Source organism: Protomyctophum bolini (assembly GCF_963924005.1).
Source record: "Protomyctophum bolini genome assembly, chromosome: 24".
Lineage (NCBI taxonomy): Eukaryota > Metazoa > Chordata > Actinopteri > Myctophiformes > Myctophidae > Protomyctophum > Protomyctophum bolini.
The window spans coordinates 30,498,721-30,516,475 of NC_137885.1; the positions used below are offsets into that span (position 1 = coordinate 30,498,721).

A 17,755-nucleotide genomic window follows, 5' to 3' on the forward strand; every position below is an offset into this window, starting at 1 on the left:
ATCTGGGTGAAATTTACGTTGGAAAATTAATATAACGGCGCAGTGAGCCCGGCCAGGACAGAACACGGCCCGGCCCGACTGGCATATGGTCTAGGGCAGGTGGTGGCTCAGGGGTAGAGTGCCTGGATGGGAACCGCAAGGTTGCCAGTTCGAACCCGGGCTCCCCCAGAGTTACTGTCGAAGTGTCCTTGAGCAAGACACTGAACCCCTAATTGCTCCCGATGTGCTAGTTGGTGCCTTGCATGGTTTCCGCTTCCATCGGTGTGTGAATGGGTGAATGTAATGCACAATCTATGTAAAGCGCCTTGGATAAAGGCGCTATATAAATGCACCATTTACCATTTTATCTATGGCATTCTATGGTTCACAGACATGCCGGTCTGACAGACAGACAGCAGTCACGAGGGCTAATTCGCCCTATAAATCCACATTATGGCATCAGCGCGTGCAATTTGGCCAGTCAGTTTTAACTTTTAAATAGCTATATGCTATACGTGTCTATGATCAGAACAAATCCATTCTCCACATGGCATTCAGACAGATGACAGTGAGATGATTTAATCTATTCCCCGCATGAATCAATGCAGCTCTGATAAAAAAATATCGGATATCTATTTTACTTCTGCAGGCGAGTGTTATTTCTTTTTTTTAATAACCCTGCAGTGCATTCATCAGTAAGGGCTTATCATTGCCGAGTTGTAATATAGCATTTGGTCGTGTGGTGAACAGTAGGCCTACAAATTAACTTCTTTCTCATTATGTGAAAGTAACTGTAACATATCAGTTAACTTATTAACGTTCTGACATTTAACAAGGAGTGAAGCAATGCGTGCCAAGTTGGCAAGTTTCGTTTATAATTATATACATATAACTCGCGCTGTTTGCTTGAAGATCTGTCCGTGCAGAGAACCTCCTGTCAAAATGAACTACTCTACAAGCTCATCGCGCTGTTTAAATCCTCTGTGCCGGCTATGATGACGTATTTCGAGATTTCCTGTTGCCTTATATGGTGTAGAATGGGCGTGGATGTTCCAACTAACCAGGCGACACCAGGCCAATCGCTTGGGAAAAATGCGGAAAGGATACACTCAGTGATCCGAACAAATGAAGTGATTACACCAGCTTCTCTGAATAACGTCATCTCAACGTAGCTTGATCGGACGGATAAATACGATATCTGTTTCCGCCACCGTTACACTCTGGCGTATTTATTGTTGGTGAATCGAGCCCAATGTGTGGAACTATAGCCCATAGCCCATGTTAACTGTGAGTGGACCACACCATAAAGCATTACACTAGCTGGTTCAGTCACAAGAGGGTCCACCATGTTCAATTCATCAGTACAGTACATGTTACATGTACAGTAACAATCTACTACATAAAAAATACTAAATCCTCTCCTCTCCTCTCCTCTCCTCTCCTCTCCTCTCCTCTCCTCTCCTCTCCTCTCCAGACGTCTCCTGGGAATTATCACCAAGAAGGATGTGCTGCGTCACATGGCTCAGATGATGAACCAGGACCCAGAATCCATCATGTTCAACTGACCTTTGACCCAGAATCCACCATGTTCAACTGACCTTTGACCCAGAATCCACCATGTTTAACTAGATGAATGACCCCTGACCTTTGGGACTGTGTAAATAGTGCAACGCTACTGTACTGTAACCAGTGATATGCTGTATAGTTACCCACAGTGGTTCTCCACAGTGGTTCTCAAATTCCCTTTTCCTCGGGGGGGGGGGGGGGGGGGGGGGGGGGGCGTACGTAGCCAAGTACGTTCATGTGGAGGTCCGGGGACCCCCAGGGGTCCTTGGAGGTCCGGGGACCCCTTGGAGAACATGACAAGGTTTGAGAACCACTGTCCTCACCCCAACCGTCCTGACTAGCAGTGTTGTTTTCGTCGACTAAAACTAGGACGATTCTTTCTTTCGTCGACTACCTTTTTTCACTGATGTAAACTAAATGGAAGCTAAATGAAGACTAAGCTATGATGACTAAAACTAAGACTAAATGTATTGACAATTTCGTCAACAAATAAAAAAACTAGACTAAAATGTCAGGAAGGGACTAGTGGACAAGAGAACCACTGTCCTCACCCTATCGGTCCTGATTAGAACCTGTCCTCACCCTATCGGTCCTGATTAGAACCTGTCCTCACCCTATCGGTCCTGATTAGAACCTGTCCTCACCCTATCCGTCCTGATTAGAACCTGTCCTCACCCTATCGGTCCTGACTAGAACCTGTCCTCACCCTATCCGTCCTGATTAGAACCTGTCCTCACCCTATCGGTCCTGATTAGAACCTGTCCTCACCCTATCCGTCCTGATTAGAACCTGTCCTCACCCTATCCGTCCTGACTAGAACCTGTCCTCACCCTATCCGTCCTGATTAGAACCTGTCCTCACCCTATCGGTCCTGATTAGAACCTGTCCTCACCCTATCCGTCCTGATTAGAACCTGTCCTCACCCTATCCGTCCTGATTAGAACCTGTCCTCACCCTATCGGTCCTGACTAGAACCTGTCCTCACCCTATCCGTCCTGATTAGAACCTGTCCTCACCCTATCGGTCCTGATTAGAACCTGTCCTCACCCTATCGGTCCTGATTAGAACCTGTCCTCACCCTATCCGTCCTGATTAGAACCTGTCCTCACCCTATCGGTCCTGACTAGAACCTGTCCTCACCCTATCCGTCCTGATTAGAACCTGTCCTCACCCTATCGGTCCTGATTAGAACCTGTCCTCACCCTATCCGTCCTGATTAGAACCTGTCCTCACCCTATCCGTCCTGACTAGAACCTGTCCTCACCCTATCGGTCCTGATTAGAACCTGTCCTCACCCTATCCGTCCTGATTAGAACCTGTCCTCACCCTATCGGTCCTGATTAGAACCTGTCCTCACCCTATCCGTCCTGATTAGAACCTGTCCTCACCCTATCGGTCCTGATTAGAACCTGTCCTCACCCTATCCGTCCTGATTAGAACCTGTCCTCACCCTATCGGTCCTGATTAGAACCTGTCCTCACCCTATCCGTCCTGATTAGAACCTGTCCTCACCCTATCCGTCCTGACTAGAACCTGTCCTCACCCTATCGGTCCTGATTAGAACCTGTCCTCACCCTATCCGTCCTGATTAGAACCTGTCCTCACCCTATCCGTCCTGATTAGAACCTGTCCTCACCCTATCCGTCCTGATTAGAACCTGTCCTCACCCTATCGGTCCTGATTAGAACCTGTCCTCACCCTATCGGTCCTGATTAGAACCTGTCCTCACCCTATCCGTCCTGATTAGAACCTGTCCTCACCCTATCCGTCCTGACTAGAACCTGTCCTCACCCTATCCGTCCTGATTAGAACCTGTCCTCACCCTATCGGTCCTGATTAGAACCTGTCCTCACCCTATCCGTCCTGATTAGAACCTGTCCTCACCCTATCCGTCCTGACTAGAACCTGTCCTCACCCTATCCGTCCTGATTAGAACCTGTCCTCACCCTATCCGTCCTGATTAGAACCTGTCCTCACCCTATCCGTCCTGATTAGAACCTGTCCTCACCCTATCCGTCCTGACTAGAACCTGTCCTCACCCTATCGGTCCTGATTAGAACCTGTCCTCACCCTATTGGTCCTGATTAGAACCTGTCCTCACCCTATCGGTCCTGATTAGAACCTGTCCTCACCCTATCCGTCCTGATTAGAAACTCTGTCCTCACCCTATCCGTCCTGATTAGAAACTCTGTCCTCACCCTATCCGTTTGACCCGCGCCCACTCTTATCTGCTATCTGTTTCGCCATGCCGTAAAGCCAACGATGTAATCCTCGGCCATCTACAAGCTATGCATTGTGATGTCCCCCCCCCTCCCTCAGTGATGTCCCCCCCCTCAGTTATTCATCATCTCACATACCATATCGTTGCTGTCGGTAGAAAACTTGTATGTCCAAAACTGATAATTTTCTGAAAACTGGGAGTAAAAAAAAAAAAAAAGTAAGTTCCAGTGGATTGAATGTATAGTTATTATTATTTATTAATTCACACGCTCTTACTTTTCATTTAGTTCAATATTTATAAAAGCCACAGACACGCGTAACCACTTTGTGTAAAACGCTGTAATATGATAAACGTTGGACATTCAGTTACAAAAAGATAACATGAATATATGGCTTCTGATTATCTGACATAATGTTTTAATATATGGAGATGTGGGTCTTCTGATTATCTGACATAATGTTTTAATATATGGAGATGTGGGTCTTCTGATTATCTGACATAATGTTTTAATATATGGAGATGTGGGTCTTCTGATTATCTGACATAATGTTTTTTTACTTGTTTTTCATTTCTTATGGTGATTCTTCTTGTTTGGTACAATGTAGTGAAATGAGGCGTTTTGGTATAATGTTATATCATCATATTAATGCATTCATGTCTCTTGTTTTAATCACTTGAGCTTTTCAAAGATAGCCTATAATCTCCAAGCGTCACAATGCATCACGTCGTGAGCTCGTAAATTGGCTATTTTTAGGCCGTTTCTGAAAAAGCTAAAAGAAGAAAATCAACGATACAATATCGAGGTATTTTTGGTCAAAGATATCCTGCTATTTGAGTGTGTCAGTATGTCTAGTTTACCTGCCACGCGTGATTCTGTGCCCAACTGTTGAATTCTGTCGTACAGTACAGTACAGTACAGTACAGTACAGTACTATCACTTAACATATCAAATGCTGGAACGACACTGATCGGCAGATTGGAGGAATAGGAACCCGTGCTTTGTAATGCACTGATTGCCAAACATTTCCATGTCAAGGACCCCCAAATTGACACTAATTAGCCCCGTGGACCCCCCCCCCCCCCCCCCCCCCCCATTTGGAGAGACGTGCCAGGGACCCCCAGTTTGACATGCGTTAGTCTACGGACCCCCCAGAAGGCATTTCCTTCTATCTCTGGGACCGCCAATTTATATTGTAAAATCACTGTTCATTTAACTCTGAGAGTACAAATGGAACCAAATGGACCCGTTTGGGACCATTTTGTCCTACCTACGACAGCATTGCGTGCTGAAAACAGCCAAACCTATAGAAGCTCCCAACACGCTGTGGATATCATCACACAGTACAGTACAGTACAGTACAGTACAGTACAACGCATGTCGACCGGTAGCTTGGTTGGTTTTCAATAAGCAACGATGGCGAGCTGAAATTAGACACTACATTACAGAAATCTATTTTTTCTTTTTCTTTTTCTTTTTTTACCTCAAGTTCATGTTTGCTGCTTTTATCCGTGACATCATTGAACCGTAAAAACACTGAAGAAAGAAAAAACGAGTTGCACTTTGAACATAATAGACACATTGAAGTAGTATTTTAACATAATAGTCAGTAGTATTAGTATTAGTATTGGACACACGCTAAAGATTTTTGTTTAAATGAAACTCTAAATACACTGGACCAGATAGATTTAGTTTAAATGAAACTAAATACACTGGACCAGATAGATTTAGTTTAAATGAAACTAAATACACTGGACCAGATAGATTTAGTTTAAATGAAACTAAATACACTGGCCATTTTTATTTTATTTAATTTGTTAGATATTGTTTTATCCCCCCTGCCATGTTGACATTCTGGACAAGAGTCACCTTGTGTGTGCGTGCGTGTGTGTGTGTGTGTGTGTGTGTGTGTGTGTGTGTGTGTGTGTGTATGCGTGTGCGTGCGTGTGTGAGGAGCGCTAACAATTAGGCTTAAAGGTTGCTGCCATATCTATGTTCATTGTTAATTATTCTTGTAGTTTTCTCTCTGTTAAAATGACACGGTACGACATGTTTCTGTTAAAATGACACCGTTATGGCATGTTTCTGTTAAAATGACACCATATGACATGTTTCTGTTAAAATGACACCATATGACATGTTTCTGTTAAAATGACACCATATGACATGTTTCTGTTAAAATGACACGGTACGACATGTTTCTGTTAAAATGACACCATATGACATGTTTCTGTTAAAATGACACCATATGACATGTTTCTGTTAAAATGACACCATATGACATGTTTCTGTTAAAATGACACCATATGACATGTTTCTGTTAAAATGACACCATATGACATGTTTCTGTTAAAATGACACGGTACGACATGTTTCTGTTAAAATGACACCATATGACATGTTTCTGTTAAAATGACACCATATGACATGTTTCTGTTAAAATGACACGGTACGACATGTTTCTGTTAAAATGACACCATATGACATGTTTCTGTTAAAATGACACCGTTATGACATGTTTCTGTTAAAATGACACCATATGACATGTTTCTGTTAAAATGACACGGTACGACATGTTTCTGTTAAAATGACACCATATGACATGTTTCTGTTAAAATGACACCATATGACATGTTTCTGTTAAAATGACACCATATGACATGTTTCTGTTAAAATGACACCATATGACATGTTTCTGTTAAAATGACACCATATGACATGTTTCTGTTAAAATTACACCATATGACATGTTTCTGTTAAAATGACACCGTAATGACATGTTTCTGTTACATTTGGACATTGTGTGATGAGCTGTATAAAATACTTGCCAATCATATAGTGGTTGCAACTGTATTCATTGATTGCCCGAGTCCCGTGGTGGGAGTTCTGCTCTGGTTCTGATTGGTTGAGTCCCGTGGTGGGAGTTCTGCTCTGGTTCTGATTGGTTGAGTCCCCGTGGTGGGAGTTCTGCTCTGGTTCTGATTGGTTGAGTCCTGTGGCGGTGCTCTGGTTTTGGTCAATATTAAGTAGTTCTCCTCCGCGTCATCAGTGCCCATACCCGAAGGCGGGGTTGGCGAAAGGGCCTTTCTGTGTGGAGTTTGCATGTTCTCCCCGTGTCCCCTAGGGTAGGTACCCTCACATGTTGTAATTCTGATCATTTTGTGGGGGGGCACAGGGGCGGGCCACGCATTAAAAGTAAATTAATCCATAATACTAAAGTAATTTGTATTGTTGACCTATTTCTAAAATATTAGTGCAACTTTCGTTCATTTTTTACCCCTCTATCACACGGAACTATGTTTTTTGTGTCCATATCACTACGCCCAAAAAAATAGTTCCATGTAATTGGGGGGGTCAAAGTCAAAGTACCGGTGGTACTGGTACCAGGTAAGTACCATGGTACCGGTGGTACTGGTACCAGGTAAGTACCAGGTACCATGGTACTGGTACCAGGTACGTACCAGGTACCATGGTACCATGGTACTGGTACCAGGTACCATGGTACCATGGTACTGGTACCAGGTAAGTACCAGGTACCGGTGGTACTGGTACCAGGTAAGTACCAGGTACCGAGTAAGGTACCGGTGGTACTGGTACCACGTAAGTACCGGTGGTACTGGTACCAGGTAAGTACCAGGTACCGAGTAAGGTACCGGTGGTACTGGTACCAGATAAGTACCAGGTACCAGTGGTACTGTACTTACTGTAAAATTTTAAATATGTTTTTGCAGTGTTTGTGACATCATCAACCAAGGCTGACTGTTGTTAAATGAACCTTTATTGACATTAACGTGAACCTCATGCACAGTAAAGGCTGGTTGTCATATGCTGAATAAATAATATAACTTGATATGAAAAGGGTAAGGCGATACTGCTCAAAGAACATAGATCTCTCTGTTGTTAGCATCGGCCTATAGACGGGTCTGCAGAGCGGTGCCCTGCAGGCAATCAGCATCAAATGAAGCACAGCTTGACACAGACAAAAATGAACCAATCTACAAGCTCACAATGTGCTGCAGAGTGATCCTATGTCCTAGGTAACTTTGGGACAAATAGCATTTATTTCCCCTCAAAACTATTTAAATAGGACTCTAGGCCACACGCACACAGTCAGTCACACACACACACACACACACACACACACACACACACACACACACACACACACACACACACACACACACACACACAGTGACACACACATGGTCACAACACCGTGAACACACCCCTTGGCCCCGCCCCAACTTGAATATTCATGTCACTCCATTCATCCATCCTGTCAGCCAATCACATCGCGTCATTCTCCGCACGTGACCTGCCCGCGTCACTTTGATTGACTGATTACTAAAACCTGCAAGTATTGATGAGCGTCTCAGTCAGAAGTCAGAATCACCGTTCATGTTGAATGCAGGTTGTTAACAAACAGCCAAAACCCGGACCCCCTGGCTGTAGCCATTTAAACCCTGTGCTAACCTTACCTGCTTTTTTGAGAGGTGGATTTATTGCGTGGTGGTTTGACACAGGAACTGTTTTAAGTTGTTTTGAACTCAACGGAACTATTTAAATCCTGAGAAAGGTAGGCTATCTTTTGAACTGTGGAACATTTAGGGAGAAACTGCTTGATATACATCAAAATGCAATATTGTTGTGGTGTTGACAGTTGACTGTTGAGCCTCTTGAGTTATGTGAATTTAATTATTTCGTTTTGTGTGGTTTGATTTGTACCTTTTATGTGTTGGAAAAAGTCACCGTTTAGTTGTGTTGACTGACGCCACACAGCTGAGTCAAATGACTAATTTGCATCTTCTGCCTTCTCTTAAAGAACAATGCTAACTTTGCAGCTGTAGGGCAAGCTTGAATTATACTCTTTCAATCTGCAAAGCGTTTGTTTCATAAAAATACACTCAAGTGACTTTGAGCTACTTTCTTTTTGGAAGCACTCATTTTAACGGGTAATGCTGCTGCCTCCTGCATTATGTGAAAATTCACATGGGTGGTAGGCATGGCACATGGCTGTTCAGTGACTTCCAAAAGTACTCGACATTACTTGTAATTTGTATTTTAAATTGCTTTCTAGAAGCGGATGGGTAAAATACATTTTGATATTGCACTTTTAAATATTCTTTAAAGGATCTCTGGTTAAAGACACATATGCCTTAAGACATTATACTTAACTTAACCCTCTATAACGAAAATCTTAAACACCATAAATATTTTATTTCTTTCATAAATAAATCTTTCACTCAATAGGAACTGCTCCTGTTGCAAATTGATTATGTCATGTCCATATGGTCTAGCCCTATGGAATGCATATGCTAATAAAAAACAGCTTAATACTTCCTGAGATTAATATAAGCATCAAAGCAATATTTTAAATACTTTTTATGCATTCCATACATTCCATAGTGCTGGACCACACATGGACATCATCAACCTGCGACGGGAACAGTTCCTATGGAGTAAAATAATTGTGAAAGAAATAAAATATTGAATGTGTTTATTTATTTTTCAATTTTAGTTATAGATGGCAACTATACATTTTTTAAGGAATATTTGTCTTATTAGCCAGAGATCCTTGTTTTCCTGATCCTTGTTTCCCTTGCTGTGAGTGATATGGTCAGCTTCTGATTTATTTCTTTCTAGATGTGGATGGAGATGACCATAGATGCTGCTGGAACGCTGAACCTGAGGATGCCCTGGTCTCCTGTGTCCCCATGTCTCCTGTGTCCCCATGCCTGGCTGCTAAGATGTCCATGTGGACATTATGAGTGTTTGTATAGAGAGAAGCATGGCTGAAGAGCTTTGCATATTCTTTGCTTGCTGCTGCCAAAGTCAAATTGTGATGTCTGTAGTGTTTAGTACATGGCCGCTTATGAGATGTAGATATAAGTACACCTGACTGGTGGAAATAGCCTTGTGATACATACTGGGTGTGCTCTTTGGTTGTTCACAAAACAAAAGATGCACAAAATCACACAAATCAAGGGATGTCCGACAGTCCGTGTTGGATATTGCCCAACTCCTAATTGCCGATATCAACAGATACCGATATATATTATATGCAGGCTTTTTCCAGTGGTGGAAACATAACTCAAACTTTTTACTTAAATAAAAGTAGGCTATAAATACTGCAATATAGAAATACTCCGTTACAATTCAACATATACTCGAGTAAAGGTACAAAGGTTTTGGTATGAAAATGTACTTAAAATACCCAAAGTAATTATTAATAATTACTCATTATGTAAAATGTCTCATCTAAAATGATCTAATCTCTCATCTCAAGTTTTAAAATGTATAAAAATCATTTGAAAATGGCAGATCTACAAGCTCACACGTGTCTTATTGTATTGTGAGCTTGTAGATGTTTTTAATGTAAAAAAATAAATTTAAAAAGTAAAATTAAGGGTTAGGGTTATTCATTTTTAATGCCTTTATCGGCCGTTAATATCGGACATCCCTAACGAAAACATATATCAAATGTGTCAATATTCAAAGTGCCACTAAAACTTCACCAATAAATAAAAGAACAAAATGTTTGACCACAAAGGTTTGACTAACATGCCAAAAAAATTAAGAAATTACAAAAAATAACTTTCATAAACTTCTGCCGTATGTCCATAGAACTTCAGCTCTGTTGCAGCAAGCCAGTACAATGTGTCATTGTCTAGGTCACCTAAGCCACAATCACCATTCGGTGGCCGGTATTTGGGGCAAATGGTCATTACGTGTTCCACAGTCTGTAGTGGATCCTCGCATTCACAGTGGGCACTGTCCGAGATGTCCCACTTCTGCTTTGAAGGTTGTCCACTCCTTGCAGTGGAGGTGCTGGCAAAGAACATATTTGGGGTCCTCGATGTATTCCACTGCTCCCTCTGTCTTGCCTTCACCCAGGATGCCTTGGAGGTGTCAGCTGGTGTTGTTTGGAGCAGTTCCTGGGCCTGTATGGCAAAGGGGCACAGTGACTTGAGGCACGTCTGCTGTGGCAAAGGTCGCCGTGACTTGGTGTGTGTGTGTATGTGTGTGTGTGTGTGTGTTGTGGCAAAGGACACCGTGACTTGAGGCACGTGTGCTGTGGTGTCTCTGACGACCTTGTGGAGGAGATGGCTGGGATTCACTCAGCTGTGCCTTCTCAGTGAGGGCCAGCGTGGCTGCTTCTCGTCTGACCTCTGTTGGAGTGATTCCAGCGAGAACAGGCAGGCAGTTTGTTTGGGGTGGCCCATCCGGTGTTGAGGGCAGCATCCAGCTTCTTGACATGAGAGCTACGGCTCCAGACTGGGACACAGTAATCGGGTCGTCTGCATAGCCATACTTCATTGATGTTGTTGCAGAGAGGTCGTGGATGTAGCTGAACAGCAGTTACTGGTGTGGAACCGAAAAGCTTCACAAACATGCCAAAGAATTCTAGTTTTTAACCTTTTTAATCTAGTTTATTTTAAAATTTTGTTTTGACTTCTGTTTTGTGAAGCAACTTTGGGTACCTTGAAAAGTGCTATAAATTGTATGCATTATAAAAAAAACAGACAGACACAGCAATTGTCGCCACACATCACAAATTCCTATTGGCAGCAGCAACAAGTGACTGATGTGTAAAGCCATTCATAGACTATAACCACCATGTTTTCATTCCAGATGCTGTGAGGCTCAACCGGAGCCCCTACAGGTGGACATCTGCAGTTCTCGCTGTCCATGGATGAATCTGCATGGGGGCCTCTGAAGGCGGCTCAAAGTAAGAAACCACTTAGACTTTTCTATTACTGTGAGTGGTATGGTCGGCTTCTGTTTTAAGTGTTCTCTATACACATTTTGTCTATGATGTGAAAGGACACAATGTACGTATATCTGGCTCTTGGTCACTTAAAAATTCATTTTCTTTTTTAGGGTGGATGGGTCGTGGTAGACGTCGTGGAAGGACAGAGATCCGTTTCAAAGCGGGGGTTTCCTCTGAGGACTTCTGATGAGCTGTGAGTAGGAATATTTCTTGTTGGGATGGATATCTGTTGTACTGTTATGGTACGAAGTATAGCATGGCAGTATGATGCCTCTTAGTGGCACTGGTTGAATGTCTGTCAGCTCTCCAAGCTAATCAAAGTCTTAATGACACTTTTGAACCACTTCAACCCCAGCATCCCTATTCTGGGGGGGAGCGTTCAGCAAAAATAGCAGATCTACAAGCTCACACCGCGTTGCAACATGTTTGTTGTAGATCTGCTATTTTTGGCAAATCAATCTGTGTAGAGTGAAATCGGAGCATATACCAAATGCTCTCTTTAAAGGTCTATGTTTTATCAAATATATATATATATATAGAGGGTTTAAGTGGTTCTGAATTTGCAGCTCAACAAAAGCTGCAAAATATTGTCTTTACATGTCTTTCTTTCTTAGGCCGGAGATCTGGGTAGATGCCGGAGGACTTCGGACCTGGGCCTGCCCGGTGAGGAACCGCACAGTAAGAACTCTATAGTAAAAAAAGATCCTACTCAGTCTGCTTCTCATAGGAGGACTGTGCTGTTCAGAAACTCATCCACCAGTGACATCATCGTTAGGCAGATTATTTTTAAACAATATTTATTTACAAAAATGTTTAGATTTTTATTATCGTGAGAACGATGGCTTCCATTTTTGCATTGCAACTTTTCAGGACTAGAAAGCCTGCCGTTTCTAATAGCTTGGAATCCTTATCGAACTGCCCACAGTCCTATGAGACACCAAAAAAATGGTAGCCATTATTAGTGACGACTAGTATAATGAAGATAGGTTGAAAAGTGGTGAAGTGGTCCTTTAAACGTTGATTACTGCAAGTGATATGTTTAGCTTCTGTTTTAAAATTTCTCTATAAATAAAAGTTTGATGTAGGACTAGGCTATATATATATATATATATATATCTGGCTCTTGGTCACTCTAATCAATCTTTATTTCTTTGTTAGGATGGAGATCGTGGGAGACGTCGCTGGAACGCCACTGCTGGACAGGGTACACGCACACACACAGCCCGGGGGCTTCCTCAGAGGACTCTGATGAGCTGTGAGTAGGAATAGTTATGGCTTGTTTCTGAGGATGGATAACTGCTTTTGTACTGTTATGGCACGAAGAATGGCATCATTTACTACAGTCATCCAAATGTTTTAAATATTTTATGATAAATCTAAATGACTCTGCACAATAGTTCGAGAGTCAATATCTCATCTGCTTTTAGAAGCACTTGAATAAAAAATGACAAAAGATGTTGAGGTCTGTACATGTGTTGATGCCTCCTAGTGGCACTGTGGTTGAATGTCTGTCAGCCTTCCAAGCTAATCAAAGTCTTAAAACTCCAGCATCCCTATTCTGGGGGGAGCGTTCAGCAAAAAATAGCAGATCTACAAGCTCACACCGCGTTGCAACGTGTTGTGAGCTTGTAGAGCTAATGCTTTCTTCTTTCTCTCTCAGGATGGAAATGGCAGACGCAGCTGAAGCCTCTAGAGATCTGCAGGTCTGTCCATGGATGGATGGGAGGACGGAGATCTGGGTAGACGTCACTGGAACTCCACTGCTGGACAGGGTACACGCACACACACACACACACATGCACACACAGAGCAAAGCTAATTTGGTGTGTTTTTTTCTTTTCTTTCTTTGTTAGAATGGAGATGTCAATAGACGAGCTGATGTACCCGGACAGAGATCCGTTCCAAAGCTCCCCCCCCCCGGGGGCTTCCTCAGAGGACTCTGATGAGCTGTGAGTAGGAATAGTTATGGCTTGTTTCTGAGGATGGATAACTGCTTTTGTACTGTTATGGCACGAAGAATGGCATCATTTACTACAGTCATCCAAATGTTTTAAATATTTCATGATAAATCTAAATGACTCTGCACAATAGTTTGAGAGTCAATATCTCATCTGCTTTTAGAAGCACTTGAATAAAAAATGACAAAAGATGTTGAGGTCTGTACATGTGTTGATGCCTCCTAGTGGCACTGTGGTTGAATGTCTGTCAGCCTTCCAAGCTAATCAAAGTCTTAATGACACTACCACTTCAAACCCAGCATCCCTATTCTGAGGGAGCGTTCAGCAAAAATAGCAGATCTACAAGCTCACACCGCGTTGCAACGTGTTGTGAGCTTGTAGAGCTAATGCTTTCTTCTTTCTCTCTCAGGATGGAAATGGCAGTAGACGCAGCTGGATCCTCTAGCGATCTGCAGGTCTGTCCATGGATGGATGGATGGGAGGACGGAGATCTGGGTAGACGCTGGAGGACTTCGGACCTGGGCCTGGATGGATGGGAGGACAGAGGACGGAGATCTGGGTAGACGCTGGAGGACTTCGGACCTGGGCCTGGATGGATGGGAGGACGGAGGACGGAGATCTGGGTAGACGCTGGAGGACTTCGGACCTGGGCCTGGATGGATGGGAGGACGGAGATCTGGGTAGACGCTGGAGGACTTCGGACCTGGGCCTGGATGGATGGGAGGACAGAGGACGGAGATCTGGGTAGACGCTGGAGGACTTCGGAGAGGAACTCAACGTATACGAACCGCTTCGGTGAGGAACTCGACAGTACGAACCGCTTTAGGGTTGGGGCTTTTTTATAGGCTTTATAGTAAAAAGCCAATAATCGTCCGTTGCCGATAATCGGTCAATCCCTATTCTTAAACGTTACTGTAAGTGTGTATGTTGTGACAGGACACACACCCACACACACACACACAGCAAAGCTAATTTGGGGTGCGTGTGTGTCTGTCTGTCTGTCTTTCGTTCTTTGTTAGAATGGAGATCTCAGCCGATGCCCGAGATCCGAAGCTTTCCCTGGGTGTTTCCGCTGAGGACTTCTGGGTCGCTGGGAGGCTCGGACGGAGCTAGAAGGTTCGGTAGACATCACTGGAACCCGTTTAGGCCTGTCGGAATTTGAGGTTTTATAATGGCCGATTTAATTGTTTCTCAAATAAATTACTAGTAACAATTTAATTGCGTCATAACATAACATTCTAAATAAAACTTTGGCTTTTGTATGCTTTGTAAACAAAAAGCTGCACATGGCATAATTCAACAACTTTATACACTAAAAGAGAAGAAAATTACAAAGTGACACGTTTAGAGCTTGTAGATCGGTTGCTTCCATTATTTCTTTAAAATGTTTGACAATATATGAACATTTTCAACATGGAGACGATTATGACTAATCTCTAAAAAAGTATCTCAAATACTTGGCGATTAGGTAATTGTGACAGGCCTAAATCCTTCTAGTTGTGTTTTTTTATATCATGTTCTGTAATCAGTTAGGGTTGACTATAGACTTTTTTTAGGAACAAGATCATCATGCCGGTGAAGAGCACGTTTCTAGCCGATGGAGCAACTATTTCTGATCACCTTTGGAGTTACATCACAGCAAGGTAACTATACAACACGCGCACACACACTATGATCATGACATGACATCAGCTTGTGACTGCAACTTGTTCCTGTTCGCAGATGACTCGGCACTGCTAGTCTCGGACAGGAACAAACTGCAGGTTGAAAAGGCCCTCAGCTCTGAACTCGGTAGAATCTGCACCTGGCTCGCTGATAACAAACTATCTTTACACCTGGGAAAAACTGAATCCATTCTCTTTGGATCTAATAGTAATCTCAGCAAGGCAAATGGCTTCTTGGTTAGAGTTGGTGACAATGTTATCACACGTAAAGATGAAATTACCTACCTGGGTTCCATCCTGGAGGCTAATCTTACCGGTGATAAAATGGCCACCAACGTAATCAAAAAAATCAACCAAAGAACAAGATTCCTTTACAGGATCTCCTCACTGGTCAACAAAAACACCTTGAAGACCTTAACAGGAGCCCTTGTACAAGGTTTCTTTGACTATGCATGCACCTCCTGGTACCACAGCACCTCAAAGGCCCTTAAAACTAGGCTCCAGACCTCCCAAAACAAACTGGTCAGGCTCCTACTTGGCCTCACCCCCCGAACCTACCTCACTCCTGCCCACTTTGACAGGCTGGAATGGCTTAGGGTCGACGACAGAGTACAGCATCTTGCAATGGGTCTGGTCCACAAGATTCGATACACCACCAAGATACCCATGTACCTGTCTAGATACTTCCTTTATGTTAACGAAGTCCACACCCACAACACCAGAGGGAGTGCAACGAACCATGTACAACCCAGATTCGGCACAAACAAGGGACTAAATTATTTTCACTTCTATGCCACCAAAGTGTGGAACGCCCTACCAACAGTCATTAAGACATGTGAATCCCTTGACTCCCTTTTTCCCCTCACTGTATAAGTTTATTTTCCCTTTTTACCTCCTTTATGATGAATTCCTGTTCTGTTCTTTGACTATATTGAAGTGTCTTATTTGTATGTCTCTAAATGTTTTGATGAATTGAACATGGTGGACCCTCTTGTAAACAAGTGTAATGCTTAATTGGGTCGTCCACTTACAGTTAACAGTCTTTGTATTGAGTTTGTGCTTGACATGTACTGTAATTCTGCAAACTGTTAATAAATATTTCAATCAATATTGTTTTATGAACAAAGTAGTAATGAGCATTTCTTTCTTTTCTTTAGGACGTTGCTGGTCTCCTGTGTGGCTCCATCTGGAGGTCACCAGGGTTCTGAGTCACTCAGATCCTGACTGGTAGTGGTGATATGTAGATGTGATCAATCAGGGCTCTTTGAAAATAATAAACAATAAAATAATAAACCAATATAAATAACTAGATAATAATATAAATAAATGGATAAAACGAACGATAAAAAAATGGATTATAGTAAAATAAAAGTAAATTAAAATTAGTAATACATAAAATAAAATTAGTAATGGATAAAATAAATATAATTAGTAATATAGACAATACATAAAATTAATTAAAATATCAATATAGTAATGCATAAAATGAGTAATAACAGTAATACATAAAATAAATAAATGCATAAAAAATAAAATTAGTAATAACAGTAATACATAAAACAAATACAATTTGTAATGCATGAAGTAAAATTAGTAATAACATAGTAATACATCAAATAAATACAATTAGTAATATAGTTATACATAAAATTAGTAATAACATAGTAATATATAAAATACAATAAATACATAAAATAAATTCAATTACTTTGTGTTATAGAATGACTTAAAAAAACAAACAAATCAATCACATCTACATATCACAACCAGGCTATATTGCCAGCAGGCAGGTGGACTGTAGACTCACTACAGCTGTCACAATGTGGTATACTTTGTTTTGACCCAACTGGCCTCCAAGGAGAGGCGAGCATGGAGCCGGACATCTGATGATACACGAGAGAAGACGCCATAGTAAAAAAAATGTAATAAAAGTAATGTTTCATGTTGATTGTAATTTATGCATGATGCCATATATCTGTAAATATTCATTATTTTCTTGTTAATAAATTATTGCATTTATACCCGGGTGTCCGTTATGGGTCCATTACCCTTAGATCAAATGAGGAATATTTAGTTATAGTTAATGTATTTTACAGATTTAGACGATCTAAAACCTAGCCGAAGGTTTTCTGAAAACCATCAAATTCTTATTAAAACGATAAATAAAGGATGTAGACGGGTGGATCCCGGCATGAATGGTATAACGTATAGGTTTCACCAGGTCTAAATGGGCTAAAAGGAGGCCTCAGGTCTTCAAATGAAGTGTGGAAAGCTGAAGGAGGTGATGGACCTCAATGTAAACAAGTCTTTAATAATGCTTTTCTGGGTAATGACTGTCACTTTTAGGCCAACACTTCCCTCTAGTGGTTACTCGGAGTAATGACAGCCTTACGCGTTTCAGATTTAATAAATACAGTAATACTACACAGTACATACTGCTGCAAATATGTTTGTTTTCTTTAACCAGGCAGAACAAATAATGTAATAAAATATAATTTAACAATCTAATTAGATCTAGTTTATAACTAGTTATTAGTTAATACAATAAATAATAGACGATGTGTTTTTTTCTTAAATAAATATAATTTAAAATGTATT

At 41.8% G+C, this 17,755-nt stretch overlaps 2 protein-coding genes across 5 annotated transcripts in view; both read left to right on the forward strand.

Moving 5' to 3' along the window:
• The window catches only part of clcn4 (chloride channel, voltage-sensitive 4), a 36,706-nt gene extending 35,036 nt beyond the window's left edge, over positions 1-1,670 (forward strand). For both annotated transcript variants that reach the window (XM_080758313.1, XM_080758312.1), the window contains one exon: positions 1,454-1,670. In XM_080758313.1, coding sequence (XP_080614439.1) covers positions 1,454-1,544 — 91 coding nt within the window. In that variant the 3' untranslated portion in view covers positions 1,545-1,670. The remainder of the gene's footprint in view (positions 1-1,453) is intronic.
• Positions 1,671-8,137: 6,467 nt separating this feature from the next.
• Positions 8,138-17,178, forward strand: LOC308311483 (uncharacterized protein). 3 transcript variants are annotated; one of them, XM_080758172.1, is made up of 11 exons: positions 8,138-8,340; positions 9,408-11,493; positions 11,646-11,728; positions 12,150-12,198; positions 12,694-12,790; positions 13,196-13,274; positions 13,389-13,484; positions 13,903-14,288; positions 14,513-14,609; positions 15,050-15,136; positions 16,315-17,178. In XM_080758172.1, exons 8-11 carry the CDS (start codon positions 14,090-14,092, stop codon positions 16,379-16,381), a joined length of 450 nt encoding a protein of 149 aa, XP_080614298.1. In that variant the 5' UTR covers positions 8,138-8,340; positions 9,408-11,493; positions 11,646-11,728; positions 12,150-12,198; positions 12,694-12,790; positions 13,196-13,274; positions 13,389-13,484; positions 13,903-14,089; the 3' UTR covers positions 16,382-17,178. The 3 variants fall into 3 exon arrangements, with proteins under 3 accessions (XP_080614298.1, XP_080614297.1, XP_080614296.1); XM_080758171.1 differs by having other exon boundaries at positions 12,150-12,213; positions 13,196-13,484; XM_080758170.1 differs by having other exon boundaries at positions 13,196-13,484.
• Positions 17,179-17,755: the final 577 nt, after the last annotated feature.